The 21501-nt window shown below is 35.8% G+C and overlaps 4 protein-coding genes, 1 non-coding gene and 1 pseudogene across 7 annotated transcripts; 2 read left to right on the top strand and 4 right to left on the bottom strand.

Annotated features, from left to right (window-relative positions):
* Positions 1-164: 164 nt before the first annotated feature.
* Positions 165-1578, bottom strand: LOC104727281 (LOB domain-containing protein 37-like). Its single transcript, XM_010446347.3, has 2 exons — positions 1063-1578; positions 165-966 (listed from the first exon to the last, which is right to left on the bottom strand). Exons 1-2 carry the CDS (start codon positions 1244-1246, stop codon positions 380-382), a joined length of 771 nt encoding a protein of 256 aa, XP_010444649.1. The 5' UTR covers positions 1247-1578; the 3' UTR covers positions 165-379.
* Positions 1579-6683: 5105 nt separating this feature from the next.
* Positions 6684-8485, top strand: LOC104727280 (putative N-acetyltransferase HLS1). Its single transcript, XM_087471825.1, has 3 exons — positions 6684-7095; positions 7195-7355; positions 7564-8485. Exons 1-3 carry the CDS (start codon positions 6931-6933, stop codon positions 8402-8404), a joined length of 1167 nt encoding a protein of 388 aa, XP_087327951.1. The 5' UTR covers positions 6684-6930; the 3' UTR covers positions 8405-8485.
* A 796-nt stretch (positions 8486-9281) lies between these two features.
* Positions 9282-13215, bottom strand: LOC104727279 (phototropic-responsive NPH3 family protein NPY3). Of its 2 annotated transcripts, none has more exons than XM_010446343.3 (5): positions 12381-13215; positions 11450-11582; positions 11294-11363; positions 10027-11184; positions 9282-9919 (listed from the first exon to the last, which is right to left on the bottom strand). In XM_010446343.3, the coding sequence occupies exons 2-5, from the start codon at positions 11509-11511 to the stop codon at positions 9458-9460; spliced, it is 1752 nt and encodes a 583-aa protein (XP_010444645.1). In that variant the 5' UTR covers positions 11512-11582; positions 12381-13215; the 3' UTR covers positions 9282-9457. The 2 variants fall into 2 exon arrangements, with proteins under 2 accessions (XP_010444645.1, XP_087331812.1); XM_087475686.1 differs by lacking the exon at positions 12381-13215 and adding an exon at positions 11770-12096.
* Positions 13216-15721: 2506 nt separating this feature from the next.
* LOC104727278 (zinc finger protein AZF1 pseudogene) lies at positions 15722-17092 on the bottom strand (annotated as a pseudogene). Its single transcript, XR_015570552.1, has one exon. The product of XR_015570552.1 is annotated as a zinc finger protein AZF1 pseudogene (transcript).
* Positions 17093-18532: 1440 nt separating this feature from the next.
* Positions 18533-18604, top strand: TRNAM-CAU (transfer RNA methionine (anticodon CAU)). The gene has a single exon. It is a non-coding gene; the product is annotated as a tRNA-Met (tRNA).
* A 54-nt stretch (positions 18605-18658) lies between these two features.
* On the bottom strand, positions 18659-20462 carry LOC104727277 (glucan endo-1,3-beta-glucosidase 13). The gene is made up of 3 exons (XM_010446341.3): positions 20189-20462; positions 18994-20100; positions 18659-18909 (listed from the first exon to the last, which is right to left on the bottom strand). Exons 1-3 carry the CDS (start codon positions 20238-20240, stop codon positions 18878-18880), a joined length of 1191 nt encoding a protein of 396 aa, XP_010444643.1. The 5' UTR covers positions 20241-20462; the 3' UTR covers positions 18659-18877.
* Between the last annotated feature and the right edge of the window lie 1039 nt (positions 20463-21501).

The following is a 21501-nucleotide window of genomic DNA, read 5'->3' as shown; positions in this document are numbered from 1 at the left end:
CATATCTAAGCCAGTACTCGCGATCGATCGTGCTTCTTGGATGCTTAACTAATTCGAGTTTGTTCTATATAAATCCAAAAGTAAAAGGTTAAAAATATACGGACACATTCATATTAGATGATGACGACATTTGGGAGATAAGTAAGTAAATCACACCATCGAAATGATCAAATTTTGAACTCAATAAAAGTTTTACATTGATTAATACTAATAAACCTCTAAACCGAGAGAATTCAAAAACGACGTTGTTAATTCGCCGGACCAATATTTTTTTTACCCACGGGGAAAAAAAAAGAGAAGAAAATGTGTAAAATTACATTTTAAACCCTAAAAACTATTAAAATCAGTGACAAAAAACACGACGCCGTTTTTGCATTAATTAAACAAAAAGGTTAAGCAGCTTGCTCGTTTCACCTCCTCCGTTGCCTCCGTACAACACATCACCCTTGTCACAAAACGACGCCGTGGTCGTGGTCGTAACAGAGTCCTCCGAGTTCATCGACGGTGTTAGTGATCGCCGCCGTGTAGAAGAAGGCGTTGTTGATTTAGGGAACAGAGATAGATCAAGCTCCGAAGATGGTTGTTGTTGTTGTTGTTCTGATGTTGTTACCCGCTTACGTTTCGTCGGAGGAGAAGAAGAATCCATGGTGGATCTAGATCTAGAGCTGGAGAACCGAGAGTGATGGTATATGTTACGATCGGATGAATCATTATTATTATTCTGCTGGAGATTCAACATCTCAGTGCAGATCTCAGATGCTTCTTCAGATGTAGGAGATGGAAACCCAGCGAATCCGCCGCCGTGAGTGAGAAGCTCCGGGATCGGTCTCAAAGAACCGCCGCGAAGCACCGTTTCAACCGCGGCTTGGCAAATATTCCAGTTTTCAGTCCATAACATTCCGATTGCTCCGTTTACTGGATTCACTGTTCTTCCACAAGCTTCGTATAACAAAGACTGAAACAAAGCTGCACGGCCAAAAACAAAAAACAAATGAGAAAAAACAAAATTAAAAAACCCGGTTTAGAGAGATCTGGTTTAGTGTGAGAGGATTTTAAAATTACCAGGACGTTGAGAATCCGGTACGGCGGAGATAAAGGACATGAGACCAGCACGGCCGAAGAATTTAGCGACGAAGACGGTAGCGTGGCCTTGAGCATCGGCGGTTTCAATCCATTGAATACATGGTCTGAGGATACAGTTCTCGCTGCAACCTTTTCGGAGAACACGGCAACCATTGCAGCTCATTTTTTTTTTTTTTTTTTTTTCGATTCTCCAAAAAACTTTTAAATAAATTTGGTTTTCTCTTTGTTGTTAAAATTGTGGGTCTCTCCTGAATGTTCCTGAGGGTCTGGAGAATGAAGATTTTGATAGAAGCTTTGGGAGCAAGAAAGAAAATTGAGAGAGAAACTAAAAATGTTTGTGAAGATAGAGAAGACCACTTATATATATACACACATTTATACGTTTAAACTTTATATTATACTCCCAATTGGTAATTTTTTTTTAATTTGGAATAATAAAATAATAAAGAGACATAGGGAAGGGGAAGCCTATTGGTGCGTGAGGCTCGCCGCCGTAGAAGAACCTTACACTTACACCAATTAAATTTTAAAAACTATAATTATCAATGACTACAATTTTATTTTTTTACGAAAAAAAATATGATTGGGTAATGTTTTGTGAAAGAGAGTGGTAAAAAGATTCCAAGATGATGGGTGCGAGCGGCTCCGTGTTTCCGCGAAAAGTTATGTCTTCTCTCTGCCGTTAGTTTTTTTTCAATTTCATAATTATAAAAATCTCGAAAAAACAAAGAAAAAGATGCGTCGACATTATCCACAGCTTGCAATTGATGACAACTGTTGAAGTAAAAATTGGAGCTTCCTATTTGTTAAAAATATATGGGTCATTTTCTCAACGGATTTCTAATCCTTTAATCATTCAACTTTATTTAGTAGATTAGGGTAATTAAGGGTAGTAATCGTTTGATTTTTGCCGTCAATAATTGCTTCCATGTTTGCTTAATGATTTGGTAAATGCTATAATCATGACAACTTTTGATGTGAAATCTCTACAAGGTCACATGCAATGCAATACAAGAGGGATAGATGCGAGTTTTTGTCCCCCCCCCCCACCCCTTAATTCCGACTAATCACCTAGCTTGATATTATTAATTAGTTCATGACCTCTACACAATCGTGTATGTATGTCTATATGAATTTAAATTAAGAACATTACAAGAACTAGAAAAGGACAAAACTATATGGGATAAAAATATGATAATTTAGGGGACTAACCTCTAAGTTGACCCCTTAAAGAAAAAAAGCTATTGACCCTATAACATACTAAAGAGACCTCACCTACAACAATGTATTATCATTTAATATTTAATTTTGCAAATTTAAGTCTTCTTCTTCTTTTGTCACTCTCCAGTCTCCACACAGCTAAAGAGAGAGCCTTTGCATGCATTGATGTCATGGGTGACGCAATCAACGTTTTCTTTTTCCCACATACTTAATCCTATTTATTGGGATTATACCAATCTGATGAAACGTCGTCGTTTGCATTTTGGTGCTTAAGTGACGTCCATCTTATACCCCCAGCAATTAGGAGGCCCATCACAAAGACCATTAACTTAATGGGAAATTTTTTCTTTATTCATCAATGGACCGAACCGTTTTATATTTACATTTTCTACCTAATGAAATGTATGGATGACGATGTGGGACTCGAATTTGGGTGACTAAATTTTCCTATTAATTTTATTGATCAGTCTTAGTATTTTGGGCTTTAGGATGATTAAATATACGATGGGCTGGGATTTCAGACTAACCCATTAACCGTTGTATTTTTGAAGCCGTTTGATATCCAAAATACAGCAGGAAATTAAATGGTTTTTTTTTTTTTAAAGTAAAAAGTAACTCCAAGCTGAACACACATCCACTACCTCATAAATCCATGCTAGAAATGATCTCAAACTACAATACGAACTCTGATCTTATCAACCGAAATTTTTTGAAACAATATTTTTAAAATGAGGTATGGTAATATAATGCATACATTTTCCTCCTGAAATTTCCACATACCCGTTTATATAAGTTAGGTAAACTAGTAAACCGTAATCAGATACATGCATTCAAATGAATTATATTCTACAAAGAATGCTTATATTGATCATGTATGGGCATACGTGTTTTGGACCAGGTTATTTAATTTATGTGTTATATATACAGATATATTAGGCTGCTTGACGCCTTGACCCCTAAAATAAGGAAGAAATAAGATTAAAAAATACAAATATTTTCGAGAAGTAAGTAAGTGAGGTCATAAAGTTCAATACATCAGCAGACATTTCATGTCTTTTAGCAAATGAGACATGACATACGTAGCGTGATGTACAATTTTGGCATTTTAACTTATTATATTACAAATAAAAGGAAATTCCCTAGAGGTTTACAACTAATCAGGCCCATTTGATTATGATTATCTCTAATTAGTAATTTCTTAATCCATTTTCAACTCTTTTATGTGGACAACAAACAAGGATATAATTAAACTCATGAATATTCTAAAGTAATGTTCGAGGCAGTTGCATGACACACAATTATATATATATATATATCAGCAGTAAAATATGCAATATTTTTTGTTTTATATATACATTTCGTTGTTTTATGCAATATTTTTTGTTAACTATACAATAATAAAAATATGCGTCGAGATTTTTAATCAATCACGTAACTTAAAATATCCATTTTTTTTCCTTTCAATATCTCATATATATATATATATATACTTTTTGTTCTCTAAGATAAATATATAATTGACGCCAAAAGAAAGAAGAAGATGATAACCTCTTAATAAATCCAGCATCTTCTCGTATGGTACTATCCTTTCTCAGTTCGCTTTCAAATCTTGATAGCATAAACCAATATAAAATGTCAATATGACAGAATATTGTAAGTAACATATCGTTTGTAAAATCAAGAACAGATTTAAAAGATAAATAAGAACTAAAGATATAAAGAGATTTGGAGGTTTATAACCAAAGATTAAAATGTCACTTTAATGTAAATGTATAATAATATATATATATATATATATATATATATATATCCCTAGGGACTGTACTTGTGAATAATAGTTAACGAATTGATTGGATGTAAGGAAGTGTAAGGAGATTAGAGAAGAAACTAAGAGATACGAATCCAATCCAAAGAATATGAAAAAGCTGAGAGAATATTGTGGAAAAAAGCAAGCCGTCTGGTCACGTTCGTTATATTATGATTAGCGCAGAAAGATGATTATTATTCCACTATAAGGTAACTAAAGAAGATTGCTAAGCACCTTCGCATTTCTCTTAATTATGACTTAAACACTATTTTAAAAGCCAGAAAGATTAATGTCTTTATTCTAATTGGGTCCACGTCGAGAACAAATCGACGGCCTTAGTTCCAGGAGAAATTTGCAGGACCACCAACTCTTGTTTTGCCACGTTGCAGATTCTTACTCCGCAGCTTTGTTCTTCGGACCCAACCAACCTATCTCTAATTTTTATTAACAAAATCCATTAATCCACTACGATTTAGTACTAATTATTAATTCCGGAGACTATAACATGTTAGTTTTAGTCTACTCTCTATCGTAAGTGTTTCTAGCTAGCTCTCTTCATTTTTTATGATCAGATATATAGTATGCTGGTTGAGATACATATATATGCCGGGGTTGTTCTTTTTTCAACCGAATTAGTCGAAACTATACTTTTCTAGCGACATTTTTATATGTAAACCAGATCATACTTTGCATTGTTGAAGAAATACATATACGATTATAATATTACGCATATGGTTATTTGGGATTTACTATATGTTTTTTTTTTATAAATCCTATTGGTAAATTGCCCGGTCACTCTCGGTAGAAATGCACCGAAATGTTTTAAAATGGACTTCTCCCCGAAGAGCCACCACAATGTTTGTTCCGAATTTGGAATGTCTTCCGACTAATGTCAGAGGATAGTCAGACCGCCTGCATTTCTGACTACCATGTAAACCAATTGGGCCAAGGCCCAACTGACAGACTTCCCACACAACCGTGATTTTTGTTTCCAGGGTGGATCGAACCTGGGTTAATTTTTTTCAACATTTCCCCAATTCTCCCTTACTACTAGACCACAGCTGTGCGAGCGAGATTTACTATATGTAAACAATGATAAAAAGAACAGACAAACGCATACCTAAGCATGTTGACATATCAACTATAAATGTGGTCAAATAAATATAGAAATGTCATATGCACAATTAAAAAAAAAACGGGTCTATGTGGTGGACAAGTAAATATAGAAATGTCATGTTTCCAAACGTGTTACTATACTTAGTCGATAGAAACGGGTTGAAGTCTCTTTTTTTTTTTTCCGGGACTCTCACATCCTGCTGATACGAGCATTTTTCATCGATTACACAGCTATATATATTTTCTTCCGTAGATCTATTTTTAATAAATAAAAAAACAAATTTCATTAGTCCGGTATTATCACATTGACATTTCGAGTTTATTAGAGAGCAATGAAAAAGTAGTTTCAGAACTCTGATGTAGTATGTTTTTTTTTGTAAGACCTTAGTATGGTTTTCATACTCTGTTTGGTTATGCTAAGTGCACAAAACTATTCTCACATTTTTCTTTCGATTCAAGAATCTGAAATAGTTTTGGTGATGAAACACATGAATTGCGTAAAAGACCACAAATCATGCATATTGAGTATGATTGTAATTTTTTTTTTTGGCTAAAAAAAAAAAAGAAAGGATGCAACATGAAGAGTTCCCGGAAGGTCATCCATCATCTTAATAAATAAAAAATAGAAATGACTACGAAAGGGAAAGGATATCGATCGAGGTGATGATGGCAGTGATGATATTGTGCAATCATTATGACCTAATTTAAAAAGTAGATACATACATGTAATATTTCCCATTGAGCTCTATATTTATATTTTCGCAAATTGATATAGGCTATATATATAGCTGACTCTATATATATCTCTAAAATTAAAGCAAATGATAAAAGGGATCGTAGCTAATCCTAAACCCACCACGTTTCTCCGCCGTCATTTCAGCTTTTCTTTTTGTGCGCTTCGATCGACTTTTTCTTCCGCATTTTCTATTTTGTGAACGTATTAAATTCCCAATTGCCTTTCCTTTGTGTGTGTGTTTTTCACTTGTAAAAAATTCGATCGGAATAAGTACAATCCATATCGCATAATTGATTAAGGGTAATTAATAACAAATGGGTAAAACGTTGAACTACAAACGTTATGTGAATGATTCACGATAGTAAATATACATCGATGTAATATTAAGTTTTATTTTTATTTGAAGTTGGCATGTAATGCAGTACTCGCAGTGCCATGTAATTGGAAGAACTATCAAATACGACATTTGGGATGTAACGCAGTACTCGCAGTGCCATGTATCTGGAAGAAGTATAAAATACGATAGAAGTTAGAATCGTGGGGTATTAATATTTGTATCCGTCCATATATTTTATATATGCGCCGTGATATTCCCGGAAAATATATATAGCTATACACGAATCCTAGCTAACCGGATCATCAACATAAAATATAACCAGATATGCGAATTAAATAACACAAGGAAATTGAAAAGAATCGACAGAGCTCCAAAGAAAGAGCACTAACCATCTTTTAAAATATGGAGAGAGATAGTGATGATTAAATAAAACGCCTATCATATATAATCAACCAGGGAGAACAATAGCAAAATAGTAACTATAAATAGACTAATGACAAGACCCACTTTGTGAAAGAGAGAACGATCTGCAATACTTGCAAGAAGGGCAAAAAAAAAAACTTTTAGGTTTTGATTTCTTTGTTATCCGTAAGGTTTTATTATATTAATACTTAAGTTTAACTTAAGGACATGGGGAAAGGATTTCAAGTAGTTGTGGTTAGAGAGTATGATCCTAAGAGAGACTTAACGAGAGTGGAAGAGCTTGAGGAAAGCTGTGAAGTCGGATCTTTATTAGTCGATCTCATGGGTGACCCGCTTGCCCGGATCCGACAGTGTCCTTCTTTCCACATGCTGGTACGTATCTGTATACTAATAATACTATTATGTTCTCAATTTGTTTTGATTTGCTCTATTTGCTAAACTATACTCGTTTTTGGGCAATGCATGTAACAGGTAGCCGAGATCGGTAATGAGATAGTTGGAATGATCAGAGGAACGATCAAGATGGTGACACGTAGTGGCAATGCATTACGTCAAGAAGACGGCGTTTCGCCGGAAATAAGCACCACCAAACTTGCCTTTGTCTCCGGCCTCCGAGTCTCTCCGTTTTACAGGTTCGAGTTTAATAGTGTTTTCTTAATTGATTCATTAACCATAACATAAACAAATACATAAAGAACAATCACTTCTATTTTTTTAAATTATATGATGCTTACAACTTAAACTATACTATTTTGATGATACATAACGCCTAACGGGAAAAAAAGAAGTTATTAACGACTTTTTAAAAAAATTTAACTAATCAATTTTAAAAAAATATAGGAGGATGGGAATTGGACTGAAACTAGTACAAAGACTCGAAGAGTGGTTTCTACGAAACGGCGCCGTATACTCTTACGTGCAAACTGAAAACGACAACACAGCTTCGGTCAAACTCTTCACCGAGAAAAGTGGCTACTCCAAATTCCGTACACCCGCTTTCCTGGTCAACCCGGTCTTTAACCACCGAGTCACGATCTCTCGCCGTGTCAAAATCATCAAGCTCACTCCCTCCGACGCCGAGTCACTCTACCGCAACCGGTTCTCCTCTACCGAGTTTTTCCCTTCAGACATCAACTCAATCCTCACAAACAAACTCTGTCTCGGCACTTACCTGGCCGTGCCACGTGGCGAACACCATGTTCCCGGGTCGTTCCCTGACCAGGCCGGGTCTTGGGCCGTTATAAGTATATGGAACAGTAAAGATGTGTATAGACTACAAGTCAAAGGAACGTCGCGTCTTAAACGCATATTAGCAAAGACGACGCGCGTTTTCGACGGTGCGTTTCCGTTTTTGAAAATCCCGTCGTTTCCTAATCTTTTCAAGTCGTTCGCGATGCACTTCATGTACGGTATCGGCGGCGGAGGGCCACGAGCGGCGGAGATGGTGGAGTCGCTTTGCTCACACGCGCATAACTTGGCTAGAAAAAGCGGTTGCTCCGTCTTGGCTGCTGAGGTGGCGAGCTGTGAGCCGCTCAGAGTTGGTATTCCTCATTGGAAGGTGCTCTCGCCGGAGGATTTGTGGTGTTTGAAACGTCTCCGAGATGACGATGAATATGACGGCGAAGATTGGACCAAGTCACCACCTGGATTGTCTATTTTCGTTGACCCTAGAGAAATATAATAATTTGTATAGATATATCTTAGAGGAATGTAACTACCGAACACAAAACCAAATACTAAATCTCAGTGTTATACTTAAAAATTGCACTTTAAATTTTATACCGAATAAATTGGATTACAAGCACAAACTAGCAAAACATATGTAACCAACGTTCGTATAGTGTAACTCGAATTATATCGTTTCATATTATTAATGTATAGCGGATTGTTGGTGTACGAGTAGATTGTTATAACTACATATCATAATTCTTAAAATGTGTTAATATTAGTATCAATGGTATCACTGTTCAAGTCAAGTATATAAAGTTATAAACCAACTTGTAATTTCTCTGTTTTTTCTTTTCCATTTCAAAGACCAATTAAATAAGCTAATTAGTCGTTGGTGATAACTGATAACTGAATAAAATCTCCACTTGTAGAATACGAGAATGTAAATCTCCAACCCCTTAGCAAAGGAAGTCAAAACCAAGTTTTTGTTGTTATAAGTTCGTCCTTATAAAAAAAAAAGAAAAAAGGAATATGTTTTCTTTTTAGTCAACGAGGAAAAGGTTAATGAATCAAAAGTAAATAAATTACTAAAATGGTACAAACGTAACCTTTTGAAAGTATATAAATAAGTCGGATGACGTAGAACAAAGAAGCTCATGGAAAAATATTAATCGACTTTTCTTTATAGTTTGTATGGTCAATTCTGCCGGCTAAAACCCTTTTTTAAGTTTTCAAAACAATCCTTGCAAATTGCTAATATTATTATCTATCACAAAGAAGGGAACAGGTTCCATAATTAGATTTGAAGTTTGCAAGTAATCTTCAAAAGTTTTTCTTGAAATTATTCTTTTACACTAGAAAATTTGGATTTGGATTTGGATTTCTCAAAATTTCTAAAAGTAACGTTAGAATTTGGATTTCTCAAAATTTGTTACGTTTACATAAACCAAAAAAACTTTTGGGTTTACAATCACCAAAATAACTGACCCAAAATTTAATCTAAACCAAAAGTTAGCTTAAACGAAAAAGGCCTAATCTTATGATAAAAAAGCCCAACTTGTCCAAGTCAAGACGATGATCTTCTGCGGCGAGTCGACGGCGTCGATTTATCACCGACGGTGGTAGCTGAGCCAGGGCTTTCAGATGTATCTGAACTACTAACATCCCCAACACCATCTCTATCTTTACCTGTCCAAAGCTTCGAAAAAATCCGAGACATTACAACTCCTTTAGCTTTCGTCTTCTCGGAACTACCCGTCTTGTCTCTCGTCTCCTCCGTGGCCGTTACTGAGTCACACTCTTCTTCCGTCGTCGTCCTCGAGCTCCCGTGAGAGCCGCTCGGTGGAAGAGAAGGTTTCGCTGTGGGACACGTGGCACGTACTTGCTCGAAGAATAGGATCTGCACCACGACTCGTAGAGGTAACCTCTCGTTTTGCACGGCGTGAGCACAAGCTTCCGGCGATAATTTCCGGCAATCCATTAACCGGCTTAACGATTTCTTCTCGCTCTTTGTTATTCCTGGATGTTGCTGTATTAATCAAAGTTCAAAACTTTAATTTTCAATTGATGATCAAAAACTTAAAAACTGCAACTTTAGAAAATTTAGGGAGCAGATCTGAGAGCAGAAGTAGTTACCTTTAAGAACATGTCAATGGCACGATAAACACCATCATGTGATGATCTTGGGAAATTTGAAACCTTTTCTGCAATTGAGATGAACTTTAAAGGAGACAAATTGGGTTCGATTCTTGAGATTTCAGCTAAGTATCCATCGATTAACTTGGCGACATTTGCTTTTGAACTGTCTGAAACAAACCCATCTCCTTCGTTGATGTCGTCTTCTGAACATTCAAGCTCGTCTCTTTTCTGTGTTTGTGTAACATACTGATCGATTAAGGTTTCAACAATGTCAATGTCATAGACTGTTTCACCTCCCTCTGGAGCTCTGATCAAGAGATCAGTCACATTTGCTTCCTCTAGCTTCTCTCCGATTCTTCTACTTAGCTCTTTCCTCTCTTCTTTTCCACATTCCAAAGAAACAGAAGATTTCAAAAGTTTGATCAAGAAACCACAAGAAACACTCTGTTTCTCCCTAGGCAACAACGAAACCAATGTCTCTAACAAAGATCTTTGTTCAATCACATCTTCAACATCATCGTTTTGGATCATGAAACCTGTTATTCTCTTTGCTGCATAAACCTCAAGAGCTTCTCCTATAAACTGAGGCAAAACCCCGCCTTTTCTTCTGATAGTCGAAACCACTCTCTTGAACAAATCAATGCTAAGCTCGGCGAGATCCTCTATCCACCAATCTACTGGTACACCATTCTTGTTAATCTCAGGTGGAAGAAGCTTCCTTCGGTTATAAGTATAAGACCAATCCACTCTTGCTGGATCAATAGCAGCTTTCAAAGCGATAGACTCCAAACACCGTACATCGAGTTTCACATCTTCGGACCACGGATAGAATGATCTTGTCGTCTGGAGAACAATGATGGAGTCTTTCCAGCTTCTTAAAACACTCGAGTTCAAGAAAACCTCAATCTTGTAAACAAGATTCCCGCTTTCAATCGATTCATACATTTCGAGATACTCTGCAGCGCAACGCACAGCTACAACATTGTATGCGTTGAGAGTCACAGTCATTCCGTAACAGAATTTAGCGCATATCTCAAAAGCTGGAGGGCCTCCAGGGATATCGGGAATGCGGATTTCGTCATCTGATGATTGTTCATCGGTTGTGGTTGTGGCTATTAACTTCTGAAGACGAGCGCTTTTAGACAGAAGAGGGAACTGTTTTTTACACACAACAATCAAAAGTTTGTTTCAATATAGATCAGTAGCTAAAGACCAAAATGGTTGGTGTTCTTGATTTTTGAAAATTAGAGATTGTTAAGTTTACCTTATGAAGATAGAATTTCACATCTCCTACATTTACAACTACATCAGTAGCTAACTCCGTTGCTACGTATCTATAAACAAACAGCCAGAAAAAGTAAGATTCTGAAGCAAAGAACATATGAAGAAAGAAACCAAAATCTTGAAAACATTTTACTACCTTACGGAATCTTCATCGGACTGAAACGAATCCGGTTTGGATCCAAGTTTCATAAACTTCATTTCTTCACAAAGAAACAAGCCAGGAAGAGCTTTCTGAAGATTGTTCTGCTCTCTTTCTCTGAAATGGTATTCTGTGACAACAAGAAGAGCATTAAGGAAGGATTCAAAAATCTGAGATCCTTATTGGATGCAAAAGTATAAACAAGCAGAGTATTGGTGAAGGCAGAAGCAGCTGTGAAAAATTACTATATATTATTAGACTTTTTAGACTTAAACTATAAGAGAAGAAACCTATACATTGCTTCTTCAGTTGCTAACCTTGAAAGAGAGATTAAAGGAAGAAAACATGAAAGAGCAAAAGAGAGAGAGAGAGAGATGCTCTCCACTTGCTTTGTAAGTCCGACACGTTGCATAATACTATTTTCTTTATTTTATACAAATTCTCTCTGTTTCTTTAATGTTCTTCTGTTGTTTTTGTAGCGAATCTTATCAGGTTCAGAAAGCATCAAAAGGAAGGAAGAAGAAACAAAAACCCAGAACCCTAGAAAAAAAAGTGCGAATATCCGATTAAGAATAAAGCAGTTCTTGGTTTGTGTCGTGAAACAAAAGCATTAAACAAACCAAAAGAGAGATCATTAGATCAATGAAGAGTTTGCTAAATAAGCAAAATATATATATATATATATATATATATATATATATATATTATGTTATGTATAGTTAATTAGTGACATAAAACAATTATCCAAAAATCAGAGATTAACCAAAACATGTGGTTAGCGTTACAAATCTACAGAATTAGGAACTTATAGAAATTACTCTTTAAGCTATAAAAAGGTGATTTTTAATTTCGAATTTGGACCTAAAATCTAGAAGCCAAACCAGCAAATTTCAGGTAAAATGAGTTGGAATGAACGAAAAAATCATACCTTTGGTGGAGAAAGGATCAATTCGATGGAAATGAAACGAGACAGAGGCAAAAAGTGTGGGCTATATTGCTGCTGCTGTGTGTAGACAGAGAGAGAGGAACAGAGAACTCTCTAATCCTCCAAGAGTGTTCCGACAAAACACAAAACAGCAATCCAACAAAAAAAAAAAAAAAAAAAGGAAAAAACCCTAAAAAAGTGAAAAAGAAAAGAAAAAAACAGAGAGAATCAAAGAAGAAGATGAGCTGTTTCGTCTTCCTTCACCATAGTGCAAATCTGAAAGCTTCAGAATGTTCTGTCCCCTTTTTATCTCCTCTCTCTCTCTCTCCTCCCAATACTAATACCCCACTCTCTGAATCACCACCACCGCCTCCACCACTCAACTTATAAAAACTTTTATACTACTACCATCATTAAATAATCAAAGATTAAAGAGAAGAAAAGAAAAGAAAAGCTGTGTTTTGATAAATAACCCAACCCCAGGATTTGTTTTTCAATCGAATTCAGTGTCTATCATGTGTTTGCTTTTTCTCTCCTGTTGGTTGTGGATATAAATTTGGAAGCAATGCTTCTTTAAAAACCCTTTATTAAAAGGTAGTACTAGTAGCAACTAGTAGCAAGTAGCAAACGATTGAATGCGTTATACATAAATTCAGCCACGCTAATATCTGACAAGTTAAACTGTGCTATCCTCATTCTGACTTGCACCTTTTTTTTTTTTTTGTAACAATGAATATTATTATCACTAGAAAAAATACTAATATGAGTCAACAATATTTTATTTTATGCAAATTGTGGGAGTCAATTCAGTTCTATCCTCATTCTGTTCCATCCACAAGGATTTGTGCCATTAGTTTGGTTTACTGAGTTGACCGTGGAAAGTGGGAACCAATTTAGAGAAAAAAAAAAAAGAAAAGGTTAATTCATATAAAAATCGTTATTTGTAATCCAATAAAATGTACTTTATATCCCTAATAGTTTGATGTTTAGGATTTTTCACAGATATTAAGATAAAGATTAGTTTATTATTTATTTTTTTGATGATTTTTTATAGTCATTTTATGTATATGTGATGGCTATTTTTCTGATATTTTTTTTACTTTTCCACTTTTCCACTTTTCTAGTATTAAAAATATTTACAAAAACAATTTTTTTTTGTTAAAGTACAAAATCAATTTTGAGAGACAAAGAAAATTCTCTAAAATATCAATTTATCATAAACAGAGAGAGTATAAGAGATTGAAGAAGACTATTATTATTGTACATAACGAATAATAAAAGAGGGCTGAGGAAAAATCAGTTACTATAAAAGTTTTTATATTTGAGGGGATAAATGAAAGACCGATCAAACGAGTGAACCCGTCTTTTGCCCTAGTGGACGAAAGGGGACCGCGCACGCAACTTTTTTTATTTTATTTTACTGTAATTATATACTTATATACTCCATTTAATAACGCTCAAAACTTTAAATACCAAACAACAACAATCAAATTTCTTCTGCCTTTTAATTCTTTCTACAGAACCCAACACTGAAATCCAAAAGGATCCAATGTCAATTAAACAAATAAAGATGTGTTACTATAACATAGTTTAATTCACTACTAATATTTTATCATCGCTTTGTCCTGCACGTCACCCTGGTGCACATCCGCATGAATGTGCTTCATACCATTTATAAGATATAGTTTAAAATATAAAACCATGCAGTTTAAAATTCTTATAAGGGGAATCTGACGAGTGACGGCCATCACCCTTGATATGTAATAGATATAAATTTCGAATGGAAAATAATACGAGCTTTTTAATATATATAGTAATACTTATGAGTCGTGTGTATTCTGTTAATCTTGTTTTATCAAGACACTATGCACGATAAACAGATTTTCTTTTAAGAGTGTGGCTAGAGCTTTGATTTTTTTTTTTTTTTTTTTATGTAAAACAATTAAACAAAAACGAAAAATGAAAACATAATAATGAGATAAAATCAAAAGGAGAGCACATAAAAATGAGGGTCACATGATTATGGAGAAAGATAAGGCATTCTTAAGAGTTTTGGTCGGTTAGGGGAAAGCTTGATATATGATTACTTCCAACGGTTTTGGTCAATGGACTTTTAAAGAAGGTTGAACATTAGTAGTTTAGTACATACCCACATGTGCTTTGTAGATCTTTTCAACGTCGTCGTCCTATCTTAAATATTTATTATCAAGTCAGTGTTTCTTGATCTCAATTTATACGTTAAAATTTGTCATAATATATCCAAACTAAAGGTTTACCATCATTTTCCTCAATACATATCGGCGACATTTTGAAATATTTTGGAAGACATTGCATTGATTACATCTCTAGATCATTTCCCGTTATATACCTTTTGTAGACTTATTCAACGGTCTATTAACATAGTTGATTTCTAATTGTACGATTATGTTTATGCTAAGAACATATATTATACTTACGTACCTATATGCATAAAATCAAAAGTCTAATAAGCATGAGTTGCTAAATTTATCAAATTAGTTGTTGGTAAGATGATAACGCAGTTCATGATTAAATATCGTTTAATTAGTCTCTCATTATCGGTATTGTAGAGAGTAACGTGAATTAAATTAGTAAAAACAAGATTAAACTGATATCAGAAGGCGCACATGGGAGAAGCAGATTCTCATAGACAAACAAGATCGAATGCATGCATATATGCTGATTCATATCCCGTGTTTGGTAACATGTTCGAATCATTACAGTCAAAGTTCTTGTAGTTTTCAACTTTTTTTTTACTCCCAATATCACCTTATTTTATTTCTTGTTATCGATTAAATAAAGTTACAAAATTTAACATCGAAATATAGATTTCTGCTTTGCACTATTGGGCCATCAAAGAAATATATATGGGCTTCTTAAGCTGGCTGATCTCTTTCTTATATTACTGCTAGGGCCCATTCGGGAATACTTGACGACGGTCCACTGCGTTGTCAAAACCATAATGATTTTATATTTTATAAAAAAAATTAAGATGAAAAAATCATTAATTAAACTAATTAAGTGGAAATTTTCAAGTAAATCAGTATGAAACAAGTCAGAATGTTTTCAGTTTTTAATCGATCAGATTAAGCCTTTGTTACCAAACGTTACAAAAATAGTATTATAACTGGAAAATATGACAGACATTTATTGACGTATTATATAGTTTTTAGGTGAAGGAGGAACAGATCACTAAGAGCTGTGAGAGTAACAGAGAATTCAAGTGGCTTTCCTTCGCTTGCGGAAGTAAATGAAGTATAGATTACGACATTAAATTATATATTTATTTCAGAATTTTACAGAATGGTCCACTATATAATAACGTGTACGATCCAATCATCCATCTCTGCATTATTATTACTTTCTTTTTAAATCAAGATAATAAAAATATATCAATATCCCAATTGTTTCCTCTAATCTATAAACAAATCCAACAACAAATAAACATTTCTTTTGTAAAAATAAATAATAATAATAAATGCAAGTCCACTCCAATCATTTTCATTACAGACTCAGTCCAAGCCGAAGCAACTGGAATAGAAACGACCGTTAAAAAAACTTCACCGTCCATCCACTATCCCTGCCTTCGTCGCTTGAGTACAGTTGACTTTTCCTCCCCAAAACCGAGTCAACGTTAAGAAGTCGTCACTGAGACTTGATCAGCCGGTAAATTTAGGTCAAACCCACGGTGGCCGCCACCTATCGCACTCTCTTCAGATGATCTCTCGTTTTCCACATCGCTAACGTCACTACCTCCAGCAACGACTTCAACGCTGTTGCTACTACTGCCATTACCGCCGTTGTTGCCACCGTCATAGTGACACCGTTTGTGTCCACCTAAGGCTTGACCTGACGTAAACGACTTGAAACAGATGGAGCAAGTATGAATCTTTCCACTTGTTTGACCAGCTGCACCGTTACTAGTATTCACGGTAACGCTGATCACAACGGGACCTCTGTTACTGTTACTGTGGTGACTGCTGTTATTAGACAGTTCTTGGTTACCGGAAGTGATGATGATAGTACTGTTGTTGTTCGTCGGTTTCCGGTGACTCGTCTTGTGTCCACCTAAGGCTTGATAAGACGAAAAAGACTTCCCGCATACCGTACACTTGTAGTCTCGTTGATCGGACGGTGAAGGACGTGACGGAGAAGGAGATTGTACGGTGGAGCCACGAGCGAGCATGAGGAGACAAAGAGCGAGATACTCTTCTTCGGAAGGGAGTTTTGTATTCGTTTCTTGATTCTGATGATGGTGACCAAAACGCTGACGTTTAGTGCGTTTTCTTTTTGCCCATTGCTCGAGATTCTCCGGCTCCATTTCTTCGCGATACCGGAGAAGAGGGCGAGCGGTGGTTGTGGTGGTGGCTGTTGGAGAATTGAGAGTCTCGAGAGCCATGTGGTTCTTTTAATTTTGAGGTATTTAAGAAGAAGAAAAAAGAGTGAAGTGTGTGGTGTATTGTGAGCACGTCTTGTGTTTGTGTTTGTGTTGTGTTTTTTGAGTGTTGGTTTTGATTTATAGATATATATATTATGTAACAAATCTTTAGAATTGGGATTGAGAGTGGGAACGTGGGCTATGAGTGATCAAGTGGTGCTGCTCTTGCTTTCTTCAATCCATTAAATTCCTTTGTTTTTATATTAAACATAAAAAGATGTTGTCATTAATTTTGGAGTATTAGATGAATTATTTGCCAAGTCAATGCAGTGTTTTTAGTCAGAAACTGCCAGAATTATGTTGAGATAAGTGTTTATGTTGGATTGTAAAAGTTTAATAACCACTCCTCAAAATATAAAAAGTGTCAACAAAAACACGATTTCGAGGTTTATTTACTAAGCTAATTATGTCATCACTCGAAACTTTCTATCGATCCTATAACTTTTTGAGGGGTTCACAACTTTCGTTTTCATGCTGGTTCAATGTTTTATTTTAGCAACTTGCATTTTCTTATTTATCCCCCTCAAATCTCAACTATATGAATCAATCACCTTTAACTTATCCTACTTTAGAAAACGAAGTTTCCACCTATTTGATTGGGAACTCTTCAAAGGATTTTTAGTTAAATATATGTCCAAATTTGTATGACTTCCAAGCTGATTCTAATATGATACTTTCCGGGGTAGTAGTCACCCAAACTTTTATACAATTAAAGTAAAGAATAACGTCGATTAGGGATGTAAAGATTAAAATTAGGAAGACAATTGTTCTTGAAATGGAGTGCCATATCTTCGGAGTTGTATTTAAAATAAAAATAAACAAAAAGAAGAAGAAAGAAGAAGAAGAAAGAAGAAGAAGCTTTTGCCACTCTGGAGTATAATCTTTTCTCGGTTTGTGATATGTGGTGGCATTGGGGATACTGCTTATCTGGCACTTCCTCATTGGCTTTGAGAAGGCTGGATTCTTCTGTTGGACAACGTGTCGTAACAAGAATGGTGGAACTTTTCGGTGGACAGTTAAAGTCAGTACGAGACTAAGGCTCAGGCTAACATGAGGTTGACACTTCGTTGCACCACCGTCAACACCGTCACACACACTATCTATGTTTTTGATTTATTATCTTCGATTTTGGTTTGTTATATTCATTTCAAATAATAATAATAGCACACTTGATTCTCTCAAAAGAATGTACGTGAGTTTGGGGTTTGTAAGACTTGCCCACTAGTCAGTAGCCACCAACTAAACACACAATTATATGTTATAAAAAAAAAATATAAAGAAGAAAATTAAACAATGCGTAAAATAACAATTGGGGGTCGTTGACGGAGATAAAAGAAAGAAAGTGGAGTAAGTCTTTAAGTCGTCGAGTTTGTTGTTGTATTATGAAGTGGGTCTCGTCGTTACTCATAACAGTTTCTGTCTACTTAGTCAATATTCAACTGCCAAAACATAGCTTCAACGAATATCTATCTTATAAGCTGTCCTTATGCAGAAGAATATTGGGATATCTTCTACGCGGATTTATAGAAGAAGCTAAAAGAAAGTCCTATAAAAATGTCGTAAAGTTTTAAAATACGAGTTAAACAAAAAATGAAATTTGGTAGATAGACAAATTGCCCATCAAGTCAACAGCAACAGAGGAGCCCAAAGAAGTATTGATTCTTATAAATATATAACTGGTAGAGACATATTAGCAAATATCAGAGTGGCGCAGCGGAAGCGTGGTGGGCCCATAACCCACAGGTCCCAGGATCGAAACCTGGCTCTGATATAAATTTGGGTGATTATTTTTTTCCCGTTTTTCCTACACAGAAAGGCCCCATAATCGTAAAACAAAGCCCATTAATAGTAACAACTGGGCCGAATAAACGGCTTAAAAAGTAACAAAAATTAACTTGAACCCTAAATGATAAACATAGTTTTGTAACGATGATTAAATTAATAAAACTAGCGATCGATCACTAGAAACTAAAATTATTTTTCCCTTAATCGTCTTCTTCATATCGCTTCCGTGGTAGATTAGATCTTCAATGGCTGACATATCTCAACTCAGAATAAACCGGCAATGCTGATAACCTGCGGTACCAAAATCAAAGTTTCATAACTCTGCACTATCGAATCTTGAAAGGTAAATGTGAACTCTGCACTATCGAATCTTACTAGGGTCAGTAGTGATAAGCATGGCGGTTCCACCGAAAGAGCAAGTGCCTCCGTTTCGTTTAGTCTTTTGCCAGTAACTGTTGAAAGCGTAAGAGGCATGAGCCATGACTGTGTCTGGATAGTAACATATCCCGTGAGGTTTAATCTCATCGCAATTGGCTCCTCCTTGTCCACACGCAAAGTCCAAAGATTGTTGCAATGTCTCTGCCGCTACGCTCGGTTTCGCCACGCACCATAGTCCTTCCACGTCTTTCTTCTTCACCGGAGAAGGCGACGGCGCCGGATGAGTAGGAAGGCACGGCGGCGGAAGAGAGATCCCTTGATTCCTTTGGTTCGGTAGAGGAGGAAACTGGGGAGGAGATGAAATCGGAGATTGCTCCGGCGTGTATTGTGGAGGTTCAGGGAAATAGGATACTGTTGGTGGAGATGAAGATCCGATTGAGGAGTGAATTGGTGAGTTCTCTGGTGATGGAGAGGGTAGTGTTGGGAAAGAGATTGTGAATTTGCTGCTAACGTTGATTAAAGATCTGAGATTTCTCCTTGTAGTAACTTCTTCTGGTTCAGGGTTTAAGAAATTGACCTTGTTGAAGCTCAAAGATCCCAACTTTTCCACGGAATGAAGCAAATCTAGATGATTGTCAGGTGAAGAAAGGAAATTTAGGGGTGGGTTTATGGTGAAAGTTGAGTTTATGGTCTTGAGGAAGATGAGAACAGGGTTGAACAATTCTGAGCTTTTTGGGTTTTCTAAGCATTGGTAAGAGAAGCCAAAGGAGACTTTGATGTTCTTCTCAAGACCCCATCTTGTGAGAGAGTGGTAAATGTTTTTCAAAGAAGTCAGAGCTAGATCAAAGCTGGGTTTGTGTTGTGTGGTTTGGTGGCAAGAATCAGGGAAAAAGACAACAATGGTGGTGATTTTGATGGTAGGGTAACGAGAGAGGACATGAGTTTTAAGCCAAGTCTCAGCCTTTATGATACTAGAGGAAATCTCGGTAATGGTTTTGTTGTCGCTCACTGAAACAGCGAGATCAAGATCAGTAGTTTGAGGAAGTTGAAGGACTTTGTGATGCAGGTTTAGAGCTTCAATGGGTGTTGATTCTTGACCAGCTCCTGCATACAAAGATTATTATTAGCTATGAGTTCACAATAAAAAAAACAAACAATCTTTAGCGTTTTTTTTTGTTTGTGGTTTTGTTACCTGCAAAACCGAGAAAGGCAATGAAGAAGAAAATGTAAAGAAGACGACCCATTTTTGCCTTTGGCACAGCTTCCTTCCTTTCTTTCCTTGTGGTTTTTGGTTTCTTTCTCAGCACATGAGAAGTTTATAAAAGATGGGTTTTTCTTTAGAGTGCAGAGGAAGAATCAAATAATGTCGTTTAATACTTTTAAGGAAAAACAAAAAAAAAGAAAAAGGAAGATTAATGTTACACAGTGACTGTTGTGCTGCTCTTGCTGCTTGCTGACTATAAAGTGGTCTGACATGGAAAATAATGGCGTTGAATACGTTGAACTGTTCTGTTTTAAGAAACCGTACATTGCGACACGTGTCTTTGGTGGTAACAGAGCACAAGACAAGACTATTGAGTGTTCACAAGATAAGCTTCAAATAGAGCTTCTACAAACATTGAATTATGGTTCAGGCCTTCAGGGTTATAATTATGATCGATCGTTGTAGTTTGATTTCGTGTTAGAGTGAATTCGATTTATTGAGATGAAGACATTTGTTTTTCAAAGGGTCTAGCTCTAGTCCTAAACATCAATAGAGCGTTGAATATCCTGAAAACGTTGCCGTTTTAGAGAATTTTGTAGAAGAGGGAAATTACACGGCAGGCACAAACATCGTGGGACATTTTGATAAGCTTCTGATATAATAAACATTTTGATAAGCTTTTACAGCTATAAATTAAGACGACGGCGTATTATCGGTAGCCTTAAGATGGTTCGGCAATTATGGGCTTTACTTAGGGCCTCTCTTAAAGCTAGAATATGGGCCTGACTAGACATCTGATTTTTTGCTTCTTCGTCCAAGTTTCAGCCATTTATAGTTTTCTTCTTAAAAGGAAACTTTATCCGAACGATCAATTTAAAAGCTCCCATTTCGAGTTATTTTATTTAAAAGGCTTGTGATTACTGATTAGACTGATATTATTAAGTGAAGAGTGGTGTGTGGGATTCTAAAATTACTTTGAACGTTTTGAATAATCCTGTCATAATCATTATGACAACACTAGCAAGGGATTTGTCGAGTAGCTTTATCATGATTACCACCTCAAATTAATATTTAATTAACCCAAACAATAAACTAACTAACGAATAAGAGAGATGACAGTGTATTAAAATCCAAGCATTGACCCATCCGACCCATGAACCTCTCTGATTTGTCGGTATCATTACATGCTAGTAATAGTCTTATCAAACGTTAATTTAGTTTCACTACATCAAGAAATTTGTTTTGACTATTAAGGAAAACCCCATTCGAAATTGGTTTAGGCTTGTGGTCTCAATAGAAAA

This window comes from Camelina sativa, chromosome 11, assembly GCF_030686135.1.
Source record: "Camelina sativa cultivar CO46 ecotype springtype chromosome 11, ASM3068613v1".
In the NCBI taxonomy this organism is placed as follows: Eukaryota; Viridiplantae; Streptophyta; class Magnoliopsida; order Brassicales; family Brassicaceae; genus Camelina; species Camelina sativa.
The sequence above is the reverse complement of the archived record's forward strand: the minus strand, read 5'-3'. Positions and strand labels throughout refer to the sequence as shown.